This window comes from Streptopelia decaocto, assembly GCF_964273445.1.
Source record: "Streptopelia decaocto genome assembly, chromosome: 1".
Lineage (NCBI taxonomy): Eukaryota > Metazoa > Chordata > Aves > Columbiformes > Columbidae > Streptopelia > Streptopelia decaocto.
The window spans coordinates 40,840,133-40,863,647 of record NC_138663.1 but is presented as its reverse complement, the minus strand read 5'-3'; the positions used below and the strand labels follow the sequence as shown (position 1 = coordinate 40,863,647).

General features: G+C 45.0%; 2 protein-coding genes across 5 annotated transcripts in view; both read right to left on the bottom strand.

Annotated features, from left to right (window-relative positions):
* Nucleotides 1–490: 490 nt before the first annotated feature.
* Nucleotides 491–3,555, bottom strand: LOC309446684 (histone acetyltransferase p300-like). The gene is made up of 4 exons (XM_082066632.1): nucleotides 3,466–3,555; nucleotides 2,947–3,064; nucleotides 2,266–2,440; nucleotides 491–771 (listed from the first exon to the last, which is right to left on the bottom strand). Exons 2-4 carry the CDS (start codon nucleotides 3,010–3,012, stop codon nucleotides 728–730), a joined length of 285 nt encoding a protein of 94 aa, XP_081922758.1. The 5' UTR covers nucleotides 3,013–3,064; nucleotides 3,466–3,555; the 3' UTR covers nucleotides 491–727.
* An 8,054-nt stretch (nucleotides 3,556–11,609) lies between these two features.
* EP300 (EP300 lysine acetyltransferase) overlaps nucleotides 11,610–23,515 on the bottom strand; it is a 64,484-nt gene continuing 52,578 nt past the window's right edge. For all 4 annotated transcript variants that reach the window (XM_082057136.1, XM_082057138.1, XM_082057139.1 and 1 more), the window contains 8 exons: nucleotides 22,897–23,047; nucleotides 22,466–22,612; nucleotides 21,968–22,081; nucleotides 20,079–20,244; nucleotides 19,261–19,425; nucleotides 17,059–17,220; nucleotides 16,331–16,612; nucleotides 11,610–15,020 (listed from right to left, as the gene is read on the bottom strand). In XM_082057136.1, the coding sequence (XP_081913262.1) occupies nucleotides 12,777–15,020; nucleotides 16,331–16,612; nucleotides 17,059–17,220; nucleotides 19,261–19,425; nucleotides 20,079–20,244; nucleotides 21,968–22,081; nucleotides 22,466–22,612; nucleotides 22,897–23,047 (3,431 nt within the window). In that variant the 3' untranslated portion in view covers nucleotides 11,610–12,776. The remainder of the gene's footprint in view (nucleotides 15,021–16,330; nucleotides 16,613–17,058; nucleotides 17,221–19,260; nucleotides 19,426–20,078; nucleotides 20,245–21,967; nucleotides 22,082–22,465; nucleotides 22,613–22,896; nucleotides 23,048–23,515) is intronic.

Below are 23,515 nucleotides of genomic sequence, written 5' to 3'. Positions count from 1 at the left end.
AAGTTGTGCCAGGGAAGGTTTAGATTGGATATTAGGAGAAATTTCTTCACCAAAAGGGTTGTCATGCCCTGGAACAGGCTGCCCAGGGAAGTGGTGGAGTCACCATCCCTGGAGGTGTTTAAAAGATGCATAGTTGACGTTCTTAGGGACATGGTTTAGTGCCAGAGTCGGGTTAGCAGTTGGACTCAAAGACCTTAAGGGTTTCTTCCAACCAAAATTACTCTACGTCTCTGGCACTGATTCTCTTTTACTCAAATTGTAAGCTCCCTGGAGTTAGTTCTATTTCCCATTCTACTCCTTTTATTTTGTTACCACCTTCATTGTGTTGACACTGTAAAAAGCAAAAGAAATAAAAAAGCCTGTACTGAACATTCCTGCACAGTACAGACTTTGTAGTGAGCGGCTAAACAACTGATGTGTGAAGCAGCTCCTCTCCCGTGCAACAGTGCAGCCCCAGTCGCAGGGGGAAGTGAGGCAGCGGGGAGCAGGTCCATTCCGAAGGCTGCCCCGTGTTACAGACCTACATGGATTTCTTTTCCAGACAATCCAAAGGCCCTAACACGGGGCTACAGCCCGTTGCTCCAAAGGCAAAGGAGTGTCGCTATCCGTGTGAACCACGCTGAGAATCCTGGGTGGTGATTCGGGTCACAGCCTCATTACAGAGGGACAGTGGTGGGGAGCTTGCAAAGCCTACCGCGTGCCAGGGGATCAGCAGATTTCTGTAGCGTCAGGGATCCTCCAGCTTCAGGTTTTCCAAACAATCCTCCAGCACTGTTAAGAAATAAGAAACAGAAAACTGCTTTTAAAGTTTTAAAGTACTTAAATAATGTAGTTGAAAATGAAATAAATTATAAAGGCTGTTATTCTCTTGCAAATACTGCTAGACAGCACACTGCATGACAGACAACAGAGCAGTTTCCAGAAAAAACACGGATAGGAAACTAGACATTAATTAAATCTTTCTACCGCAGTAATCTTTCGCGTAACGCATTACGAGCTATTGCTGGTGCACATCCCCTGCTTCTTTCCCAGAGCGGAACAAGCAGCACCGCTCCCTGAGGGGACAGCCAGGCTGGCTCAAGGCTTCTTGAAAGCTTAAGCACAAATGAGTTTGTGTTGGCATGGAGCAGGCCTAAGGGCAGTCCTCATCCCATGGCTGTTCACTTGACATTGCGGTTTTAAATAAAACTTTTCAGTAAATAACAGTATTTAAATAATTTCATTTTAATTTGAATCAATTTCAAATAGATTAATGAATACTTATATTCCCTTTAATAATAAAAACTTTGTGATGTAACACTAATCGTAATATCTTTGTAACGCCAGCTCCTTTCTTCAGGGATATAACAGCACTGACAACCTCAAGAAACCAAAAGCCAAAACTGAGATTAGGCTTCACTTTTCCTACCTCCTTCCCTACTGCTGCTCTGGGCCTGGTCTCTGATTGGATGCTATCTGAAATAAAATTTTTAGAAAGATCATTACAAAAAGGCTGCTGTCAGGTGAAAGCCCAGAAGGAGTCCAGCATGCAGTGAGAGGGATTATTCCTGCAGGACAGAGGCCAGGCTGGTTTCTCAGAGCCGGGCACAGGCGCTCGGCTCCAAATTGTGCAGCTGGAGAAGCTTTTTGTACTTCAGCACCGGCTCAGTCCCTCATCACCACAACTTCCTTCGGGAGCATTGGCACATACTGGCTCTTTGTCCACTGGGACTGTCCCCTCACCTCTGGGGTAGGGAATTCATGCTCCAGGTGCCCAAGCTTCATGAATTCATCCACTGCTCCTCCAGAGCCTCCTTTTTTCTACTGTCATTTCAAAGAGCTCATGAGAATCCTGACAGTCCCTGAGTCTAGACTGACTTCCAGCACCAACCAGCAGCCATTCTGGTTACAGGGCCAGCTTCCAAATTCTTGAGTGCAGTGGGAAGTGGCACATGGCTTTAGTAATGCTTTTCCTCTCACTTCCTATGCTGACACTGTAAGAAAACAAAAAAGCACTGCAAGGCTTTAATTTCTGTCATCAGCATGGGGAAGGCAGCCATTTTGAAGAAAAAATGTTTATAGGCTTGTAACCTTTGGTCATATTCATGATACTGTCTCTGAAAAAGGAAAGTAAGGCAGAACAGCTCAGAAAAGCATCAAGCAAACAGAATAAATAAAAAGGTGTTCTGTTTAACTTTTGGCAGACTAATTTTACAAAGGTAACTGTGAAATAAAAAGAGGGAAATGGTCACCAGCCTGACCATGACAGTACCCAGCTGTTCTTACTTGCAGACATCCCTGGCTGGGGCTGTCCCGTGTTGGGCCCTTGATTCATGGGAGCCTGTGGCATGCCCGGAGCATTTGGGATCATGTTTTGCTTCTGCAGCCGGGTTCTTCGTTTCTCCTCCAACTCCTTCTGAATCTTATAGATCTTCTCCACTAGCAAGTGATAGTACTCTACCTGTTGGGAGAAATACAAGTCGGAAAAGGAGATGACACACACATGATAAGTAAAGGCAACAGGTCCCAGTGATCCAACCTCGCAAAACAGCCTCTCACACACACATTTTGGCTTGGGTGGGGGTGGCTTTCCCTTTGCAAGAGATGCCAGGCAGACAGGAGGACAAATAATGTTCAGGGCATTGCTGGCAACCATTAGGCCAACAGCAGATATTCCTCTTCCCACATCCAAAGCTGCTTTGGGAGAATCACACTGAACAGCTTCATGCTGCCTTTAGGGAACTCCGAGGAGTCTCAGGCACAGCACAGCCCGCCAGGCACCACCCTGACTCCCGGCACACCCAGGCAGAAGCCGGCAGCTGGACGGTTCCCAGACCCCATCCAGCAGCCCTGAACACGCGCTTCCTCAGCCTGGGAGCCTCGTCTGTGCTTGCACCCCTCTCCCTCCCCAGCACTACTGGATCAAGGCAGAGATACACGACTGGACGACAGAGGATGGCATCTCACCCTGCTGTTTGCCGATTCATACATATCCCCTTCCACTTTCCGAGCATAAGCCACCAGATTCTCCATACGCCGATCCTTCAGTGCCGCAGGGTCAGGAGTAGGAAATATGGCTTGGACTCTGCAGGAGGGGTAAAAAAAGCATGCAAGTGATTAGGATGTCCCCAGAGCAGGGGACACCAGCACTAACCCCAGTGCTCTGAACACAAAAGCAGCAAGCAAATCTTCCGACAGACTGTGGCACTGCTACTGGTGCCAGGGGACAGTGCCCCCGTGTAGATGGCTTGAGTACAGAGTGGGACATGGCAATTTAGCAGCCCCAAAATGGCAGATGCAGCTCTGTTAATGATCAGGAAAGCAAGAACGCATCTTTCAGGCTTCTGCTTTACCTTCTTTTGTACCCTGACAAAACTCACCCTCCGACCCCCTCGTTTTGGAAGCTGAGCTTCCTCCTGCCCCACACAGAGATGGCAGAGGCAGCAACTCACCCAACAGGAGGTTGTTTTGCTATTAGCTACTCACAATTTATGAACAAGGTGGTTTCAGAGATCCTGAGTGACTTCTCCGTGCCACTGCTTCTGGCTGCCTCCCGAGGGCAGGGAGCCCCCTGACTCCAGGCCGACTACCTTGGGGATCATGGCCACCTCTACACTGCTGCAGTTTACTCAGTGAAGCATCAGCTCCACAACCCCCACTGGGAAAACATCTAAATAAAACAAAACAAAAAAACCCAAAACAAACCAAAACAAACCTTCAAGGCAGGGAGTTTCCCAGCGTGGAATTTACAGAAAACCCCTGTCAGATCATACTTAATGTTGCACTGACGTTCTTATGTATTTACAGCAACTTGTCATTAAACCACACTGTGCAATAGACAGAGAGATTCAAGAGTTGGTGTGCTGAACAAATAAGCTAACCCCAGACTCAACAAACATCCCAGTTAAGGGCACAGGTACTAAGTTAGTCTGTCCTTTCTTGCTATTTTTTCACCATGCTAGGTTTGCCAGTATATGTCAACATAGCTCTACATACAAATAATACTAAAAAACTAAACCAAAAAATTGTGTCCAGATTAAAAAACAAAACAAAGCAACACAACACAACTATGCCCAGTTCCAAGGCTGTCCTGAAAAGGGGAGGGAGGAGCTAACTGGGAGATAATCCTCAGTTTTAAGTATTGTGCTTTACCCCATCCCATTCCCCCAAGAAATCCGGGTTTTGAGTGCTGGGCTGTGCTGCCTGCGTGATTCCTCTGCAAGCCTGGGAAGATGTGACACCACCATGTCCTGCCAGGTCCCCTTCCCTGCCAGAATGGGCAGCCCGGAGGAAGTCCAGCTAATAGCAGAAGACGAGACGTTACAACACCTATATGACCTGGCACGTAATATGCAGTTTATAAAGGTGAAAACCCTTTACATATGCTTTCCCAAGTCACAGTTAAGGGCCCTTTTTCACTGGTTGTGGTGACATAAGGGAATTAGGCTCAGGTGACAGAAAAAAGGCTTGAAATCCTTCAATACAAGCTCAGAAAATAGCAACCAAACAGAAGAGCACCTGAGGTCTTTGTTTTTAAACTCACAATTTTGAGGTTCTAACTTCTGGTGGCTCTAACCCAGCCAGTGAATGTGGTTACAAGCCCTGGCAGCACGGGTCCCATTAGACCCAGGTCACACCTCAGGCCCTGGGCTGCCCTGGCTTTCAGTCCACAGGCCTGGTGAGATTTCTGTTGTATGGCACCCAAACCTCTGCTCACCAGGGAGACATTGTCCTGCCTTCTAGCCCTTGCAGATCGTTTCTATATCAGCCCAGGGATGCCCCTACATCTGAGCCCTTGCTTCACCAGCTCCAGAGTCCCATGCTGCTCTGATTCTTCCTCCACAGGGTACGCAGCCATACCTACATTCTTTCAGCATTTTAGAGAAGCTACAGCAATGGTGTGGGGCAATAAAGACAACAGAAAGCAAAAGTGAAGAAGGAAACAGACATGAGCTAAGGACTTCTCACTTCTCTGGGCAGCAGAAATAATGCCCTTTCAGCCAGAGGAGCAGGGTTGGCAAAGAGTATTTTTCTTGTAATGCCACTGTCACTGCCTTCCAATTCCTGCTATTGCCTTGGGGACTGTGGGGACATGGGGAGAAGCAAAACACCCACTGTCAGAGCTTGTGGTTGCATCCCACAGAGCTCTGTGTTCCCAAGATACGCCAAAACCTGCCACCACCCAGCACACCTGGGGAAAACAACAGTCTGAGCCATGCCAGCTTCACCAGGAGCTGTGAAGGGCTTCAAAGATGGCTAAGGGAGTTGGTGTCAACAGTGATTTCTCCACCCTCCCTAAAACGCAGACCGGAGCCATGGCTGATTGCCCATCAGCTACCCACAGCACCGGTTACAGAACAGGTTTTCCTTTCCAGCATCCACCACATGCAGGATCCCTGCTGGGGAGTTACGACCGGGACCCTTTTCTAAGGGAGTGCAACTCAAGCAAATCATCAAATCCCCATTTTTCTAAACAAAGTGCCGGGTTGAAATCGGGCAGGCAAATGCCTATGCATACAACTTGCCTGTAAGGCTGACAGAGCAGCTTGGTGTTTTTTCAGCTGTGATGGAGGCAAAGATGGTGTCGAAACCACTGCAGAGGGAGCCTGTTGTGCTGTCACACTTTCAGGGCCTGGGCTGGGCTCTGTCTCAGGCTGGGATCTATAGCACATGGTCTGTTTTGACAAGCTGAGGGAAGAAACGGCATCTTATGCAAACTGACAGTTACCTAAGGGTTGTGTAGTAGCAAGGCAGCCACTAAGGGGCTTTGTACACACAAACATTCCTCAGCCAGGGCAATGTATGGCTGTTCTTCAAAGAAAAGCTGATTTTAAAATGTGTAGGAAGCCTCTTCACAGACTTAGGCAGAAGCAGTGACCAGGAGCAGATGCTTCTGACCATTGCTATCTTTCAATACAGGACCTGCTCCAGACTCTCCTTGAGTTTGGTTGGAACCGGGAGCAGCACAATCAAGGCCACAAAAAGACCACCCTGGAAACAGGAGGTGGAGTTTTTTGCAGAGGAACTAAGTGTGTATCAAACACTGGAAAAAGCACAGGAAAAGGAAGCAGAAGCTGGAATGGCTGTCACTGTCACACCATGTACCTCAGCCTTGTTGTGGAGCTGCCACTGCTTATAAGACCCTACAAGCTCTGCATTATGTGAGTCACTTGGGCCCTGTCAGGTTTTGTCTGGACTTGTCTTGGCCTGCTAGGACCTGTGCTGTTGTTTCATTGTTTCAATAACTGCCTAATGACCAAATGACTGTTACCAACATTGTTTTAGTTTTTGTACAATTATCTCACCTGACATTTACTGCCTATGTATTATTGTAACTAACAGCAGGTACTAGGGAGATGCCTATGTAACTGCTGGGCCTAGAGCACAGCTCCCAGAGAGCAGCCAACAGACACAGGGGTTTGCACAGTGGGGTGGATGGAGGGGCCAGGATCCCCACGATCAGCCATGGTCTCCCATAGCCACTGGAACAGCTCCCCCTGTAATGTCAGAGCCTCCACCCAGGCTGAGCTCTCCTGTGGGAGGACATGGCTTTGCAAGTCTTGTGCTGCAGGCGGTATGTGAGGCTTCTTGCTCTGGTTGGCGCTGGGGCAGAACATGATCTTCTTGGAGAACCTGCAGTTTCAAGAGCCAGAAGCCCACATCTGTATTGAAGGCAGAGTCTGCGCTCATTGGATTGGGAATCAGTGACTCCTGTGATGATAAAGGCTGGAAGCCTGTGACCTGTGGCACCAGGGGGATGCCTCCTGCTCCACCTGAACATAGGACCACAACAGAATCAGTTCAGTGCCTTCACAGCAGATGTGAGGGTGGGAGCTGTGTCCAGTGAGACGTCTGAACTGCCTGAGCCTGGAAGCAGCACCATGCAGAAGTGGTGGCTGCTGGTGGTGAGAGACTCCCTGCTGCAGGGGATGGAGGTCCCCATCTGCCTAAGAAGATGTGCTGGGATCTCAGGTCTGGGATGTTATGGAGAGGCTGTCAAGGCTTGTCCAGTCCTCACACTGTTACCCCTCCACCACTGCTTTTCCATGTGGGCATCAACAATACTGCCAGGGGAGACCCAGGGCGTACAAAATGTGACTTTGTGGCTCTGGATGCAATGGCCATAAGTATGGGGGCTAAGTGGTCTTCTGCTGGTGAGGGGAAAGTACTTGAGGGAAAACAGATGCAGCCCAGAGGTCAACAACTGGTTGTGCAGCTAGTGTCAATAGGGATTCAACTTTTATGGCCATCGGACCCTCTTCAAGGATCAAGGACTTTTATGGAGTGATGGCATCCACCTGACCAAGGGGACAAAAATATCTTTGCTAAACAGACAAAGGCTGCCCAGCCTGTGGAGAAGAGCTTTAAACTAGGGACAACAGGTGAGGGACAGGAGAACTGACAATCAAGTCAAGAAGTGATGGACTAGCTTGGCAAGCAAAGGTTGCAGTGTAATGTGGACAGGAGACATCTTGACACATGGCAGATGGGGGCCCAGCCCACATGTACGCATGAAAACAAGGATGTGCTGGGCGGACAGCATCCTGCAGAAAGCTCTCATAACTCTTCTGGGAAATCAGCATCGCTGAATCAGCAGCTCCAGGAATTCAGCCTCCCTGAGGTTCCCTGCTATCAGCAATCCCAGCTCCCTGAGACCAGTGGGAATGTCTGGAGCAAGAGAGATGGTCTCAGTGAAGTACAATCAGATTAGAGAACATTTAAACAAACTAGACATGCTCCAGTCCACGGGCCTGTATGGTTGCACACCGAAGTGCTGAGGTAGCTGGCTGATGTCACTGCAAGGACACTCTCTATTATCTTTGAAAGGTCATGGTGGTTGGGGGAAGTTCCTGAGGAGTGGAAGAAAGAGACCCCTGTCTCAAAGGAGGAGAAACTGGGGAACTGCAGGCCAGTCATCCTCTCCTTAATCCTTTGGAAGGTGACAGAGCAAATCTTTCCAGAAACCATTTCCAAACACACTAAGAACTGGAAGGTGAATGGGAGTAGTCACTAGTCACTGTGGATTTATGAAGGGGAAATCATGCTTAAGCAACCTGACACCCTTATGAAATTAGATGACTGACTTGGTGAATGAGAGGAGAGCAGTGAATGCTATCTTTAATTTACTTAAGGTTTTTGACACCATCTCTGACAACTTCTTCATGAACTGAGTCAGTATGGGTTAGATAAACATAGCAACGTGGATTGAAAGGTTGGGATCACTGGCACAAAGTCCAGCAGAGGCAAGTCACTAGTGACGTACCCCAGCAGCTGGTACTGGGGACAATGCTGTTTCACATAATCTTCATTAGTGACCTGAATGATGGGGCAGAGTACATCCTCAGGAAGTTCACAGATGGTATAAAACTGGGAGGAGTGGCTGATACACCAAAGGGTTGTGCTGCCGTCCAGAGGGACTTCAACAGTTCAAAAGAATGGGCAGTCATGAACTTCATGGAGTTCAACAAAGGGAAACATAAAGTTTTGCACCTGGGAGGAACAACCCCATGCACCAGCAAGTGCTGGAAGGCAGCTTGGTAGTAAAGGGTCTGGGAGTCCTGGTGGACAAGCTGAACAATATGCCAACAATGTGCCCCTGGGGCAAAGGCAGCCAGCAGCGTCCTCAGCTGCATTTGGAGGAATATTGCCAGCAGGTGGAGGAAGGCGATCCTTCCCCTCAGCACTGGTGAGGCACACCTGGAGTGCTGTGTCCAGGTTTGGGCTCCCAAGTACAAGAAAGATTTGGACATTGTGGAGTGAGTCTAGCAAAGGGCCAGGAAGATGATAAGGGGAGTGAAGCATCTGTCCTAGGAGGAGAGGCTGAGAGAGCTGGGACTGTTCAGCTCAGGGAGCACACGTGTCCTGGTTGGGGGAGAACACAGAGAGCCTGCGGCACCTCCACGCTGGAGACATTCATCTGGACTTGGCCCCATGCAGCCTGCTTTAGGTGATCCTACTTTGAGCAAAGAAGTGGAATAAATGATGTCCAGAGGTGTCCATCCACCTCAGCCATTCTGTGTTTCTGTAAACACAAGTGGCTCTGTGTGGAACAGGGTATCTATGATGATAGAATTAGAAAAAAAAAAGCAGCAGTATAGACACATACAGTCCAGTACTACAGGTCCAGGGCTACAAGCAATTCACCAGTGGCCAAGTCATCAGAGTAACCGGGAGCTGGGTAAAAACAGTTCTAGGGGTAACAAAAAACAAGCGTGCAACATAAGTAAACCACTCCATAAACAGTAAACTTGTACATAATATGAAACGATGAACCATGAAAGAGCAAAGTATATTTTTTACAAACAGATGAGCCCAAGACTGAGAGAAAAACCATAAATATACTCCTCCCCATGACAAACCCATTGTAAGACCTCTCTACCTGCAACTTCAGTCATTGACCCTAGGACTCAAAGGTGCATTGGAAGGCGTAGACATTAGGAAGTTTACATCACTGAACTGCATATTATTTGACTATAAGCATTAGCATCATTGTAACTGGACAATAAATCTTTGATTAGATTGCTAAAACTTCAGGTGCAAGTTCTTTTTGCTGGTCCAAGAGTCTAACGAATAGGTGGGAAGGGAAACAACCTACCATAAGTCGGATGCAAGTGATTAATTGGCAAGAGCACAGGGCAGTGATACAGATGGCATCCTAATTTTGTTGCCATCCTGAAGCTCTACCACTCTCAGTCAGCCATAGTATTTCCCCAGCTGGTGGGTTCTGGTTCTCCAGCAGAATCAGGAAAAGCAGGAGAGGGATGTAGGGGAAAAATGACCCCATGCAAATTCAAGACCATTGATCACCCACACCACCTCAATGAAGTGTTTGAACCTGCCTCAGGGACAGCATCTACAAAGAGGGACAGAGCAGCTGTGCTGTCACATAAAATGCCTCCTGGCATCTTTTAAGCAAGTTGCTATGTTCTTTGAATCAAAGCTGCTCTGCAAGGTCTCGAGGCTTCCCCACTTCAGCGTGGGTCAGATGCTCCCATGTGGGCCCAGACAAATTCAAAACGCATTTTGTGTGCTAACATAAAGGCACGAATAAAAGCTGTTTGCTAAGCTGGGATGCACAGAAATCATGCAGGTCAGAAAGCCGGGCACACTTTACACTTCACTAACCTGCGTGCGGTCAGAAGGAATTTTATTTATACTCTATTTTATGTATACTCCATCCTGAGAAGTCCCACAAGGCTGAAAGTAAAAGTAGGCTTTGCTCGGCTGGGGGAAGGAAGAGGAAATCTTACCATGACTGGCACAGAAAACACAAACCTAAACCACCCCAGGCTGCTGCCCTGGCACTCAGCACATGGTGGGTTTGTTTTCTGCTCTCCTCTAGTGCAGGTCAGCAGCAGTCCCTCCTAAAGCAAACAAGGAAAGTGTGAGCTTGGTGCAGAGCTGGCCTGCACCACGCAGGGGTGATGGATATGGGGACTATCCACAGGAGAACACCAAAGCACAAAGTTGCTTTCCTTAAACCTCCCAGGAACTTCCCACCATCTTGTTGAGGGCTTGCTACCAAACACCCTTTTAAAATACAAGATTAATCGCCCTACTTGTGTTTCTATCAAAATATGAAGCACTTTACTCTCCCGTTTTCTAACATGGGTTCACATTGCAAGGCGCCACGAGTGTTGTTTGGCACTTGGCTGAGGCTGCCATCCATCCAGGTTCCCCCCTCCATCATCATCTGCCAGCTGTTTCCTGAGGGGAGGTTGCTCACATGCGTTTTTGGCCAAGATTCATGGACATGCTGATGTCACACCACAGCTGGTGTTATGCAGATGTTGTACTCTGGTCACATCCCTGGCCACATCTGGGTCTTCCAGCTGTGTAATACCCTGGTACTGAGTTCATCCCTAGGCAGCCAGCACTGTATATACATTCACAGAATAGGCTGTATTTTGGGAAGCCCCCAATGGACCAGCTCTATATACACTGCCCAGCCAGCGCACAACACGCTGTTACACAACGGGATCAGCTCCATGTGCACGTGGTGATGGGCAGAACACAACTGTGTTTACTACACATGCTCCACAGCTGAAGCATTTATGTTCAGGAAATCTCCCAAATAGATATATATATAATATACAGTAACCGACCCCACGCGCCCTACATCTGGCAGATCACCAGATTCTACACAAGGGTGACAGGGCACCCACGCGCCATCTCGGTGCAGGGTCTGTGGGACACCCCCGCAAGCTTACCTCGTGCTCACACTTGAGCGCCAAAAGGTGTACGATATATTCCAAGTGAAATAGGATCTTTTAATATCACATATCCAAACAATAGTTCTCATTTCAAAATGCAAAAACAGGTCCTTTGGAGATGAGCTGCTCCCGGGCTGTGTGAGCAGGGGGGGTAGAGCTGACTGGCGCAACTGTTGAGGTCAGACCTCGTTTCTTTGGTAAGACACATGCTGGGAACAAACGTGAATGCAGAGTTGTACCAAAAGTGTCCATTTAGAAGACTAATTATTACTCCACGTCCCTTATTAGAGATTTGCATTTTAAAACAGTCATATACATTAAATAGCTCTCCGACGTCTAAATAGCGTATCTTCTGCTACCCCCACCATTTTAAGAACAAGCAAGACGTGGGAGAGAAGGGAAACATTAAAAACAGGCTGTCTGTCTCACACAGTTTATTTAACAATAGGTAATAAGAAATCAATTTTTAACAGTCTATACAGTGATCGAAAGTTCATATTTATAAGTAATCAACTTTAATTGCATGATTTACAACATTTGAGGGTTTTTTGCTTTCTATTTTCAAGTTTTACAGAAAGTGGAAGAGGGTGGGAAAGGGGCATGGGAGAGAGAAAGCAAGCATAAAGAAGAAACCCCAGGGACTTTTTCTCAGGTTAAAATCATCCCGCTGGAATTGTTTCTTACCCTCTTTTTATTTTTTTTTTCCTTTGTTAGATGTAAAAATAACGAAAAAAATTCTTTCAAGAAAACAGAAACCACAATATATATACTACATCCATTTGGCAGCTGCCCCTGTGTATTTGCAAAAATGTTGTCTTCTCTCTACATGTACAAATTATTTTAATACTTGAAGTTTCTTTTAAGCTCAGACTCTTGTATAGAAAATCTTGGAGGACAAAAGTAGACTTCAGGAGGGGACTGAGTTATTTAATATTTTTACATTTTTTCAAAGAATGGACATATTTCCAACCAAAGAGGAAAAGATTGGTATTTATTTTTATATATATATATTTATATATGTAATGTATTTTTAAAGCAACATTAACCCCTTTTGTCCTCCAGTTTTAGGAAAAGGTTCTCCTGTGTTGTGTTGGGTTTTGTTGTTTGTTTTTTTGCAGTGACATGAAGAAAAACCAGAATAGGGAAAATGTTTACCATCTGCCTCAGTAAATAATAACTATCAATATTACATATTTTCATTAATTTAAAAAAAAAATAAAACCTATTGGAGGCATGAGGAGAGCATCCTTTGGTTAACAGCCAAAAGACCACCGTCTTCCCCCGACCTCCCCAACGCACACGAGGAAAAAACAAAACAAAACAAGAAAAAGGACTGGTTATGATTCCAGCCATAACAAAAATATATTCTTTGTACTCTACTGTCCCTCAGGTTTGTTGTCGGTTTGTTTTTAAAACCACAAACTACTGCTGCAGAGTTCAGATGTGTTCCAGGGAAAAATGTTGTTTTAGCTAAGAAAGATTCAAAAAAAATTGTCTTCAGTACAAAAAGTCTTGAGAAAATAAGTTTTTTTCTTTTTTTTTTTTTTATATTTTATTTTTTGCTCCCAAAATGCTACAATGTTTCTAGTGTATGTCTAGTGTACTCTGTGAAAGGTTTGAATTCAAGTCTGAGTTCTCAGAGCTGAGCCCCAGTTCCGTGGCGCTTGTACCATGGAGGCCTGCCATGCCAGGGTTGCTGGCAAGCTGGGAAAGCATTGCACTCTGCTCCGGGCTGGCAAAGTGCCCCTGATCCATGGGGTTCGCCTGGGCAGCTACCAGTCCTGGATGTGGGGAGCTGGTCTGCGGGGAGACGTGGTGCGGAGAAGGCTGAGGTTGCATCCGAGGGGACGGGCTGGAATGAGGGGGCTGGGACTGGGGCCGCGGTGAGGGGACGGGCTGCGGAGAACGCACTTGATTGGTGAGCGATGAAGGGAGCTGCTGGCCCTGGAGGTGTGGGGACTGGGCCTGATTGGGGAGCATGTGCTGTTGGGGGCTCATAGGATTGGGCTGAGCTGGGGACCCCATCTGCTGCTGAAGTAGCCTCTGCTGGAAAGCCTGCTGCAAACTGGCTCCTGTCTCTGCACTCATGGCCTGTGGGAGCTGGCTTATCTGTCCCATGTTTCCTTGCTGCATCTGCTGCATGTGATGCTGCATTCGCTGCTGCTGTTGCTGCTGCTGCTGTTGGGGATACCCGACACCCTGGGGCTGCTGAAACTGGTTGTGGTTGGCCATCCCCGGTCCCAGTGCTGGTCCTGCTCCCTGCTGCTGCTGTTGCTGCTGCTGGTGGCGCTGCTGCTCAATCATCTGGTGCCGTCTCATCAGGAGGTCTCGGAACTGGGGAGCCATCCCCGAGTGATTCATATTCATCTGCTGCGCCTGAGGATTCATCCCGGCCATGGCCTGCTGCGGCTGCTGCTGCGGCTGCTGCTGGGGCATGCTGGGCCTCTGCACCCCTGCTTGCATGGGGTTCATGTTCTGCATGGCTGGGTTGGGGTGCACCCCTCCTTGCTGCCCTTGCATGGCCTGCTGCGGCTGGAGGCCCGGCTGACCCTGGGGGATGCCGGGCTGACCCGCCATCCCCTGGGGGTTCTGGGACCCCGCGTACTTGGCAGCCCGCTGCTTGATGAAAGCAGCCAGCAACTGAGGGTTGGAGTGAAGGATGTTAAGCACCTGCTGCTGCTGCATGGGTGAGCTGGGAGACCTGAGAGTCCGCAGCAGGTTTTGTAAGGCCGCCTGGGGCAGAGGTGGTTGTTTGGGCTGCGCAGCGCCAGGTACCTGACCCATCCCTGGCTGAGGTGCCATGTTCATCGGCTGACCCGGCTGGGCTACTGACATCATGGATGGCCTCTGCATCCCTGGCTGCAGCTGAGCTTGGGGGAGGCCCCCCTGCACCCAGGGTGGCTGCTGCTGGATCCCTGCCGGCCCCATTCCTTGATCTATATGACCACCGGGACCTCTGCCCATCTGTGGAGGGTTCATTCCCATCGGCGGCATCTGGGGCATCTGGTGCTGAATCGGCCTTTGGAAGATCTGAACCTGTGCCATCTGACGCTGGGTCTCTGCTGCCCGCTGGATCTGCATGGCCATTTCCACTGCCGCTGGAGGAGGACCCTGAACTGGTGGCTGAGGCGGCTGGGGTGGAGTTGGAGGAGTCACCTGGCCACCTGCCTTGCCCTGGGACACAGCACTGGGGGGCTGAGTCCTTGGCATGGTGTAGGGGGGCATACTGTTGGGAGGCGCAGGTTGAGGCTGTGAGGCAGGTTGGGGCGGAGGCTGGGGCTGGGGGGTTTGCGGTGTTGTGGGCTGCTGGCCTGTCGGAGTTGTTGGGGTGGCAGGTGTGGGCGAGGGTAATCCTTGCTGCTGGCCTACCACACCGGTCCGCTGCATACTCGCCATCCTCCTTCGGAGCATCTGTGCCTGTTGCAGGCGGTGCTGAAGCTGCTGTTGACGAAGCTTGTGTTTAATGTTGAGGCAGAAGGGCACGGGACACTTGTTCTCCTGGCAGTGCTTTGCATGGTAGCAGCAGAGAGCAATGAGTTGCTTGCAGATGGGGCACCCTCCGTTGGTTTTGCGTTTGCAGCCTTTGGTGTGCTGGACAACCCGTTTCATCTTCTGACAGGATGGCAGTGAGCAGTTGGCGTTGCGACACTGGCAGGCATGGACCAGGGACTGGATGCAGCGCTGAATGCTCAGGCGCCGAGAATCACCAGGGCTCTGGGTGGTTGCAGTCTGCTGGTTGTTGCTCTCATCATCTAGACCAAGGCCTAGTTTTTCCATCTTGTGGTCATGGTTTTTAGTGTTATAGCAGGTGATGCACAGGTCATAATCCTGGAAAGAGAATGAAGGAAAAGTTATCAGGGTTCCTGAAACTCCATGCGATAAATAAACGATGGCATGTCACCTCAGCAAGTTACTCCCAGTCTGTTCCAGCAGATTTTTGCTCTAGGGAAAAATTCAATCTTTCATGCCATATTGAGGTACTAGAGAAGGAATATATCTAAATTATAGCCAGGGAAAGTGTGTGGGCACAAGGGTGTCTGAAATCTACACAAATATATATAGCTTGAAAAACAAGTTAGCTCTGAGCTAACAAGTCACACATGATTCAGCTGGGACAGAAAAATCTCTTTCTTTCCTAATAGGAATGGAAAAGAAAAAGGCAAGGAACAAATAGCTGCCCATCTGCTACTGCTTCAAAAAGAGGGCAAGAGTTGCAGGAGAGATACCAATTAAAAAAAAAAAAAAAAAAAAAAGAGAAGAAAGCTGCATTTTCAGGAGAGTTAAAGCAGCAAAGTGTCCTGGGCAGAAGAACAGAACAGCATTTACATTCTGTGAAAGCAACAGCACAAGAGCTTGGACTCAATAATTGATCCAACCCCCAGGATTCAGTAATCTATAGGAAATCTAGAATTTATTTTCTAGTATATATGAGGAAATGGGAGCATTGTATTTTAAGCAGAGCTTTTCAGAACTGAATCCAAGACAATCATTTACTTCCAGCAAGCTAAAAAATTAAGTTACAAGTCAAGTCAAGGTTAGTTCAGCTTCTGGAGGGCTCAGCATTGATGCAGACCGCTGGACTTGATCTTCAAACACACTGGGATTACAAACACTTCTGAAGACAAAAATGCTGTTTGCAGCATTCTACAGAGAGACAACAGGGTAGTGGAAAAGTCAACCAAGTACAGGAATCTGACTTCTAGCATAGCAAAACCTCTATGCCAGTAAACCAAGTGAGAGCCCTATATACAGAAATACTGCAGCGCAACACTTCCGACCCTTGAATAAAAAAGGACGCATTGCTCTTCAGGAAAATTAGCTGATCCTACCATTACAGCTCAAGCAATCGCTACAGTTCCCAACTGCTCAGGTACCAGCACCTTAAATGAACTACAGCAAACACAATTGTACTTCAGGTCTCCACAGCTTGAAAGTAGAAGACAAAAATCACACCAAGCAGCACATAAGTAGAATCACTTGCTAAAGAAAACATTTCCTCTCCTTATTTTTCTGAACTGCCAGAGGATGAGCTGTACGGATCTTTTTCCGTCAGTTAATAATGAGAAGTTAGTTCAGGTAAAGCACTCTGGACAAAGATACAGGGACACAACTAGAGACACAAGTACGACCAAGCATACCTCACAAACAGTGCAGTGCCATCTGGTCTCCACATGATGCTTGCACTCGTTGCAGGTGTAAACAAAGCGGTCTTGGCTCTGGGTATGTAGTTCCACCAGCATGCACATGGTTGACCACTGAGCCCTTCGTAGCGAGGAGAACTCCAGGTGCTTGTCTCTAGCAAGGGTTAGGAAAGCATCACGCCCATCCATCAGGTCACAAGGAATGAGAGGGTCAGGCTCAACAATTGGGGGCAGGGAGTTGGCTGCAGGGCCAGCAATGAGACGGATGACAAAGAAGACCTGAAAAGTAAAAATATTTAATATGCCAGAACTTATCAGGATGTTTTGGTTGTCAAACTTCATCATACAGAATCTACAATTCCAGGATCAACTGACACTTGAATAACATGCTGCCAGGGTGGTGTGCTTGTAAGGGCTGAGAAATTTCAAACCTCTGTGTACGCTGCACATTCACCTTCTTCAGAAGCATTACATAAGGAGCACTGGACTGAACACTAAAACTGTTGTAACAATCTAGACTCCTGAACTTCTGTATGAGCACAGTTGTATTTATCCCCACTGCCTTCACAGCAAAGAGTGCCCAGACTTACTGGTACTTGTCTGGTGTGCCACTCAATTCTCCAGCTAAACCTGTATAATGTACAGGGCACAACTCTGAAGTATCAACGCTTTGTACACCTCTCTACTTAAATAAAATACATATTTGTCATTCTATCAACTCTTACCTCCTTGTGCTTCTCCATAGTGGCATACAGCTTTTGGGAGAGGTCATTGGACACATTGGGCATGCCAGGCTTTTTCTTATTTCCACGACTCAAGCTGCTCTTGTTCTTACTTGTCTTCTTGTTGTTCTTCTTTTTGGCATTTTTGCTGTCTCCCTTGCTCACCTATTAATTTTAAAGGCATTTTATGTCAGGTATCTAAGTCACACCACATCAGCATTCTCTTACTTTCATATGTTATATAACTGCAGGACAAAACACACTTCACAATAATTTACTCTGAAGACACTTACCAGGGTCCCCTTGAAGCATTAACTTAGTTCCATTAGAAACACTCCAGAAGATAGCAACATTAGCAATACATAGTTTTAAGAATATTAAAAGCATAAGTTCTCAGGAGGTGCAAGGGAAATGCTTATCAAAGCTTGTTTGTCTGCTATAGTTGAACACTGAAGAACCTCTTGGATAATCACAAAGGGGTTCTGCAGACGGCTTCTCAATGCCATTCAGAACTAAAAATAACTGAAAGTACAACTGATACTGCACTAACAAGAGGTAAGAAACACTTAATCCATCTAGATTTAGTTTGTTACAGATGTGACAGATTTATTTTTTAATGGACTACATATGAAGCTGCTGTTTTGAGTCCAAAAGGCATTAGCAGTGCAATTGCTAGTATGCACCTTCCTCCTGTCATATATCCTGCAACAGTCAAACAAAATGGGGCAGCTTAATTTCAATCAAAATAAATTAGCAATGAACAGTTTATTTCTCTGTGCTTCTCAGAGGGACCCTCAAACCACTAGAAGAGTATGATGCTCAAAGAGCAAAGAAATTCTTATCCAAATAAGCATTTTTCCTAAGCTTAACATTTCCTAAGCTTAACTTTGTCAGGACGGAAATGTCCAGCAAACATGAATGACTATCACTTCATTTGATAGTAGTTTGTTATTGCCCCATTTTCAAGAAGTGAAACATGATGTCAGTAAAGAGTTAAAAGTATTTTTAATAATAAAGGTTAAATAGTAATATGTTGCAAGCTTCCTCCACTGCTGGATTTTGGGGCCACACTGCTGTGAAGGAACAACTAGGTGTTGACCAACCTCACACACAGAGCTACATGATTCCTCACGACTGGCTTCTGGTATATTAGAGAGATGAGAACTTGCAGCTATGCCAAGTGTAAACCAAACCTTTAAATAATACTGTAAGTAAGATGTTAGTTAATGCAAGTTTGATATCAAATTGCCCGATTCCCAGGTCACACTTGCACTTAGTTTATTCAAAATCTTTGAAAGGAGGTATTGCTAAGAACAGAACAGGAAAACCACAAATTCTAGTTTTCATGTTAAACCTAACTTTTTTGATCCAAAGATTCATTCTTAACCCCAACAAAAACCTAGTATCTGATAAACTGACGAAGCAGCAGTGTTTCAACAGTGTTAACTAACAAGTACCACTGTGCAAGCAAAACTACTAACTTCATCGTGGATTCACCACCTCTTCCATAGAAGCTCATAAGATCAAAGGATGGGCAGATGCATAAATTCCACATCTGTTCATTTTCAAATTTATCATTGAATTAAGAGGCATACCTTTTTTGTTCTTTGTGGAATGTGAAAGCACAGTAGCTGCACGGTCTCAAACTGCACAATACCAGCAAATTTCTCTAGTTTAAGTAGCCCCACAACAACTCAGTAGTATTTTGTGCTTCAGATCTTAAATATCTTGAAGCCTTCTACTAAAAAATGTATACCGAGTAAACTACTAAATCACAGCGCTCTGTTACTTCCTCAGAACGTTCTGCTAACGTATTACAACATCTAAGGTAGAAAGAAGAGAGCCACTGTCTGAAAGTGAAAGCTTAAGGAAAAAGCTTACAAGTCAGGCTGGGGTTGCAGCATGAACACTGATAATAATTGGACTTCAGCAGCAAAATATTTAACGAGCAGCTGTTTCAATCTCACTGACTTTGGTAATTAGGTTTATAGTGATATGAACAACCCCAGCTCACACACATGCAGCATAGTTGTATTTTAACAGCTCTAATTTATAAAATATAAAATGCAAATGTATATTAGAATGAAGCTAGAAAAGTGAAAAAGCCAGTTAACTGAAGTGCCTAGGCTTCCCCTCCTTTTTTTAAATTAGCCACAGATAATCACAAATTTTACTAATGTTGTGAAACAACAGAAGCATTCTTACATCCGTGCTTTCGTTACTAGTGTTTTCTTCTCTCTTTCGTTCTTCTTCCTCTTGCTCCAGTTCCTTAATGCTCTCCTCTAGAACATTTGGCCAGAAATCCCCTTCAAAGTAAGGTAGCTCTTTTGCACTTGTTAGACGATCTTCTGTTGCCTGCTTAAATATATCCTGAAAAAGAGCAAAACACTTGGTTACCACTATTACAAGTCACATAAGTCAAGTCAACCTTTTCAGTGAGTGATAAAAAGACACCAGCAGATCAAACAAAGGAGAGCTTAGTATTTCAATTCATTTTATAAGGGCATATTCTAAGTGCATATTTAACACATCAGCTACAGACAGTTCATCAAAATTTCAAATATTCCCATTCTGAAGAAATAAATCATTACCATGTGCTAGACTTCAATATGCATACTTACCAAGTGGGACAATATCATCACTATATTGTCAGCACTAGCTGAAGCCCTGATAATTCCTAAGATTCTACATACTTCTAACTGTGTCAGCAGCCTAATTTGACACCAGAAGACTTGAGATTTCATATATTTTCTTTGTATAATGAAATGCAACTTGCTCTCTTTTACAGTATTCCTCAAGAATTTAGTTTGTTCTAAGGAATCATTTCAAATCTCTTGGTAGAATGATTCAGAAGCTACATGCTTTGAAAAGGATACATTAACACTCTAAACTTTTATTATTCATTTCACTTAAAACTAACAGAGTAAACTCCAAGAATCAGGCATAGTGCATAAGGCAAGGAAGAAACCAAGACAAGACCGGTCAACACACCTTACTCCAACACAAATATATGCTTTACCAACCTTGTAGTCGTGGACAATGCGCTCTGACACAGATTTGTCCAGCATCTTTTTGTACCACTCTTGCAGTCGTTTGGGTTTGGGTATCTTTTGGTCAGGAGGATGGCAATGGAAGATGTAGTCGTCTCCTTCACTAGGTGGGCATGCCCAGATATGTCCAGTAGTATACCTAGCGCCATTAGACAAAAAAAGTACATGTGGATTCTGATGATTCATACTCGAGCTTGCTCTTCTCTCTGCCACAAGATGGAGCCACCACAAAGTTGGCTGATGTTGCAGATGGACAATAATTATAGCTCTCCAAGATTTGAATTCTAGTGTTCATTCCATCTTCATTCATGCAATAGCATTACCATCATTCACTATTTTTTTTAATGTAGTACTATATGCAGAGTAGTTTATATAAACTGTGCATGTTTTCCAGTCTAGATAAAAATCAAAGCCTGATATAGACCTGCAAATGCCACCTCCCAATTAACTAAAAAGAGAAACATGGAGAGTAGGTGTTTCAGTAGTAAAAGCCAGAATTGTTCTTCCTTGAGACAGTGCAGTCATTCATTATCTAGCAACACTTTAAAACCAGATTTACTTAAACACACAATTCACTATCCTACTGTAAATCCTCTGTTTTTTAACTCTGAGGATCAGTTTAAAAAGTTTTCACTATTATATCTGAGAATAAAGTCACTGTCAACCTATGCTACTCGGTGCACAATCTAAGCACTATGAAGACAGATGACATCCAAATAGTAGCAGCTGCAGAGAATATAATACCACAATATCACTTCTCCATCCTTAGTTCTCTATTAGTTTTTGAAAAGAACTCCAGTAGGAGGAATAATCGGATCTCAGAGAAAAATAACCATCCTTGCCATGTTGAGAAACAGCTCCGCAGAACCCTTCCCAAACCCTGGGAACTGCAGCCAGTTGTCATTCCTTCTGCCTGAGAAGCGAGAGATGATACTGCGTGACCAATATTGTTTTCCCAAAATGAGAACCTGATGTCAGCCATTAACACAAAAAACAGCATTAAGTACAACTGAGGCTTGAGGCCTCTGCACCAATTCTACAGACTCACAGGCTAGAAAATACACAATAAAAAAAACAGAGAGAAGTCAAACATATGCCTTTGAAGTACTACAGAATATATCATCTCACTGAGGTACTGAAGACAGTACCACCCACCTCCATTCTTGACTCCCCTAATTTTTCTCATGCACCTACTCTAAACATAGTGCTTAATTTCTGGACTAATAACTCCTGCCATGCTGCACCAGATACCTTTGACAATAGATGTTTACTGCCTTTTCTATTTAAGTAATCATGGTCATTTAATTTCTACCTTTCTTCAGTTGTTCTGTATTCTCTTTTGTGCTGTCCCAAGTATATTCTCCTTTTTCTAGTCTAACTTTCCAGTTTTTCACAATTTAAACTATTTTTTGTATTAGAAATTTCTTAGTGGCCCTACACAGCTGCTACAGTGTTAATCAGTACAGACAGAAAACACCTTTCTCCTCATAAACATGGCTAAGAACTTACCAGCCCAAAGGAATGACCTGATTAAAGCAGTGGCATTACACAAGGAAAGCACTATCAACAACGTCAGCAAAATTTTACCGTGCAGCTAAAAAGCTTCACTTTTTCTACTTAGACTTACGGAAGTTTTACATAAGTTTGGAAACCTAAAATATCCGAAGCATAAGTCTGGCCTGAAAAGCCTGCAATCTTTTTATCTTTTCTCCTTCTCAACTATGCACATTGTTGCAAATTTATTCTATCGCCAGTTGATATTTAGGCACTATATTCTGCATAATAGGATGCAGTAATTTCATTTGCCATAAGTACTACCTAGCACAAATACTGCACAGAAGAAAACATTTAAAAAGACTTACCCTAGCTTCTTGACATATTCTAGATATCCAATTAGTATTTCATGATAGACAGCAGTCCTCAAACATTTAGGGCGGAAGAAATGAACACTGTCAAGGTAAGATATATACACTCGCCTAAAAAAGAAAAAAATTGTGAGAAGCAGAGATTTCAAAGTAGTTCTACAAGTTTACTCATTTTATACATTACAATAGCAGTCTTCAAAGCCTCTGACCCTAATTTACCTCTAGAAATTCAACTTTTGATATCCCAGCCTTATCTCTAAAACTATCCAACCCCTTCCTGTGGAATATTGACAACTGATCCTTAGGGCATCACCGTCTGCCAGCCAGCATCCCCAGTAAAAAGCCAGACCAACCCACACATGCCCTACAGAAGCTACTTAGTACTGTCAGCTTCTAGAAACAAAGAGTCCTCACATATGCAACACTGACAACAGAACTTCAGAAGGTTCACCCAACCAAGACAGTATCAAAACAAACTTTAATGCAGCTCCTCACCTTTGATTGGGCGGAGGACAGTCAGAGCCATACTCCTGTACATGCATCCCAAAGAAGCATAAGTCTACACCATCAATCTCCTCAAAGGCAAAAAGCGCTTTTGTTCGGTAAGGGAAAGACTCAGCCATCTCGCCGTTGTCTACAAACCTGCAGATTACAGAGGGTAAAGGGGAATAACAAAGATATTCACATGCTAGAGAATATGTCACCAGGTAAAGACAAAATTACACTTACAGCAGCTCTCATAATTGTTAAAGTTAAGTGCTTACAGACAACTAAACGTAAGTAATTCACTTTTTACCATGAAAAGGACAACACTCATCACAACAAGTTAAGATGCTTCTGTAACACCTGTTTGTCAAGAACTGGTCATTGATGAGGTTTCGAGGCTTAAATTCAAGAAAGCAAAATTAGAAATGGAAAGAACATACCTTGCTTTCATTCCCGGCTTTACTTCAACAGTTTTGTCAGACGCATGTACCACCCTGACTGTAACCTCTCCTGCCTCCGGGTGATTCTGTCGTCTTAGGAAATCATTGACTCTGTTCTCCAAGAAGGTACCAAGTCTTGTAGCTGGTAACCCTGCAGAAGAAAAATACAGCTCACTCTCTATATGTATCTACAAAACCAACCTGTTCAAATGTGATTTCTCTATTCAGATGTTAAATTAAAACTGACTCTTAATGCATGCAGCATGTTATCATAAATTAAAGCTTTATCTTTAACACTTCTAGACAGGGTGAGCTGCTTTTCACCTGCAGGCACATTTATGGTTTATAAATTATTTAAATGAAGAAAGAATCAGTATTTCAACCCAATTTCTGTCTTAAAAGTCAATCACAATTAAGCCTTCTCCTCAATAGAAGCTATTAAATTACTTAAACTGGATTACAAAACACTGCTTGCAGACGTATCTTCAGGAGCAGATGTTGCATTTGGAAGTATTTTCTGTCTATAAAGTCACACTAGCTCAGTTAGTCTCTCCACTTAAGCAAAAGAATACATTCCAAAAAATAGAACAACTGAATACAACTGTATCTGCAAATAATG

Excerpts from the sequence above, each read along its gene's own strand:
- LOC309446684 (XM_082066632.1), bottom strand. The coding sequence starts at position 3,012 with ATGGAGAATCTGGTGGCTTATGCTCGGAAAGTGGAAGGGGATATGTAT. Across the intron at positions 2,441-2,946 it reads ATGAATCGGCAAACAGCAGG|GTAGAGTACTATCACTTGCT; the intron begins GTGAGATGCCAT and ends TTCTCCCAACAG. Across the intron at positions 772-2,265 it reads CCAGCCAGGGATGTCTGCAA|TGCTGGAGGATTGTTTGGAA; the intron begins GTAAGAACAGCT and ends ATTTCTTAACAG.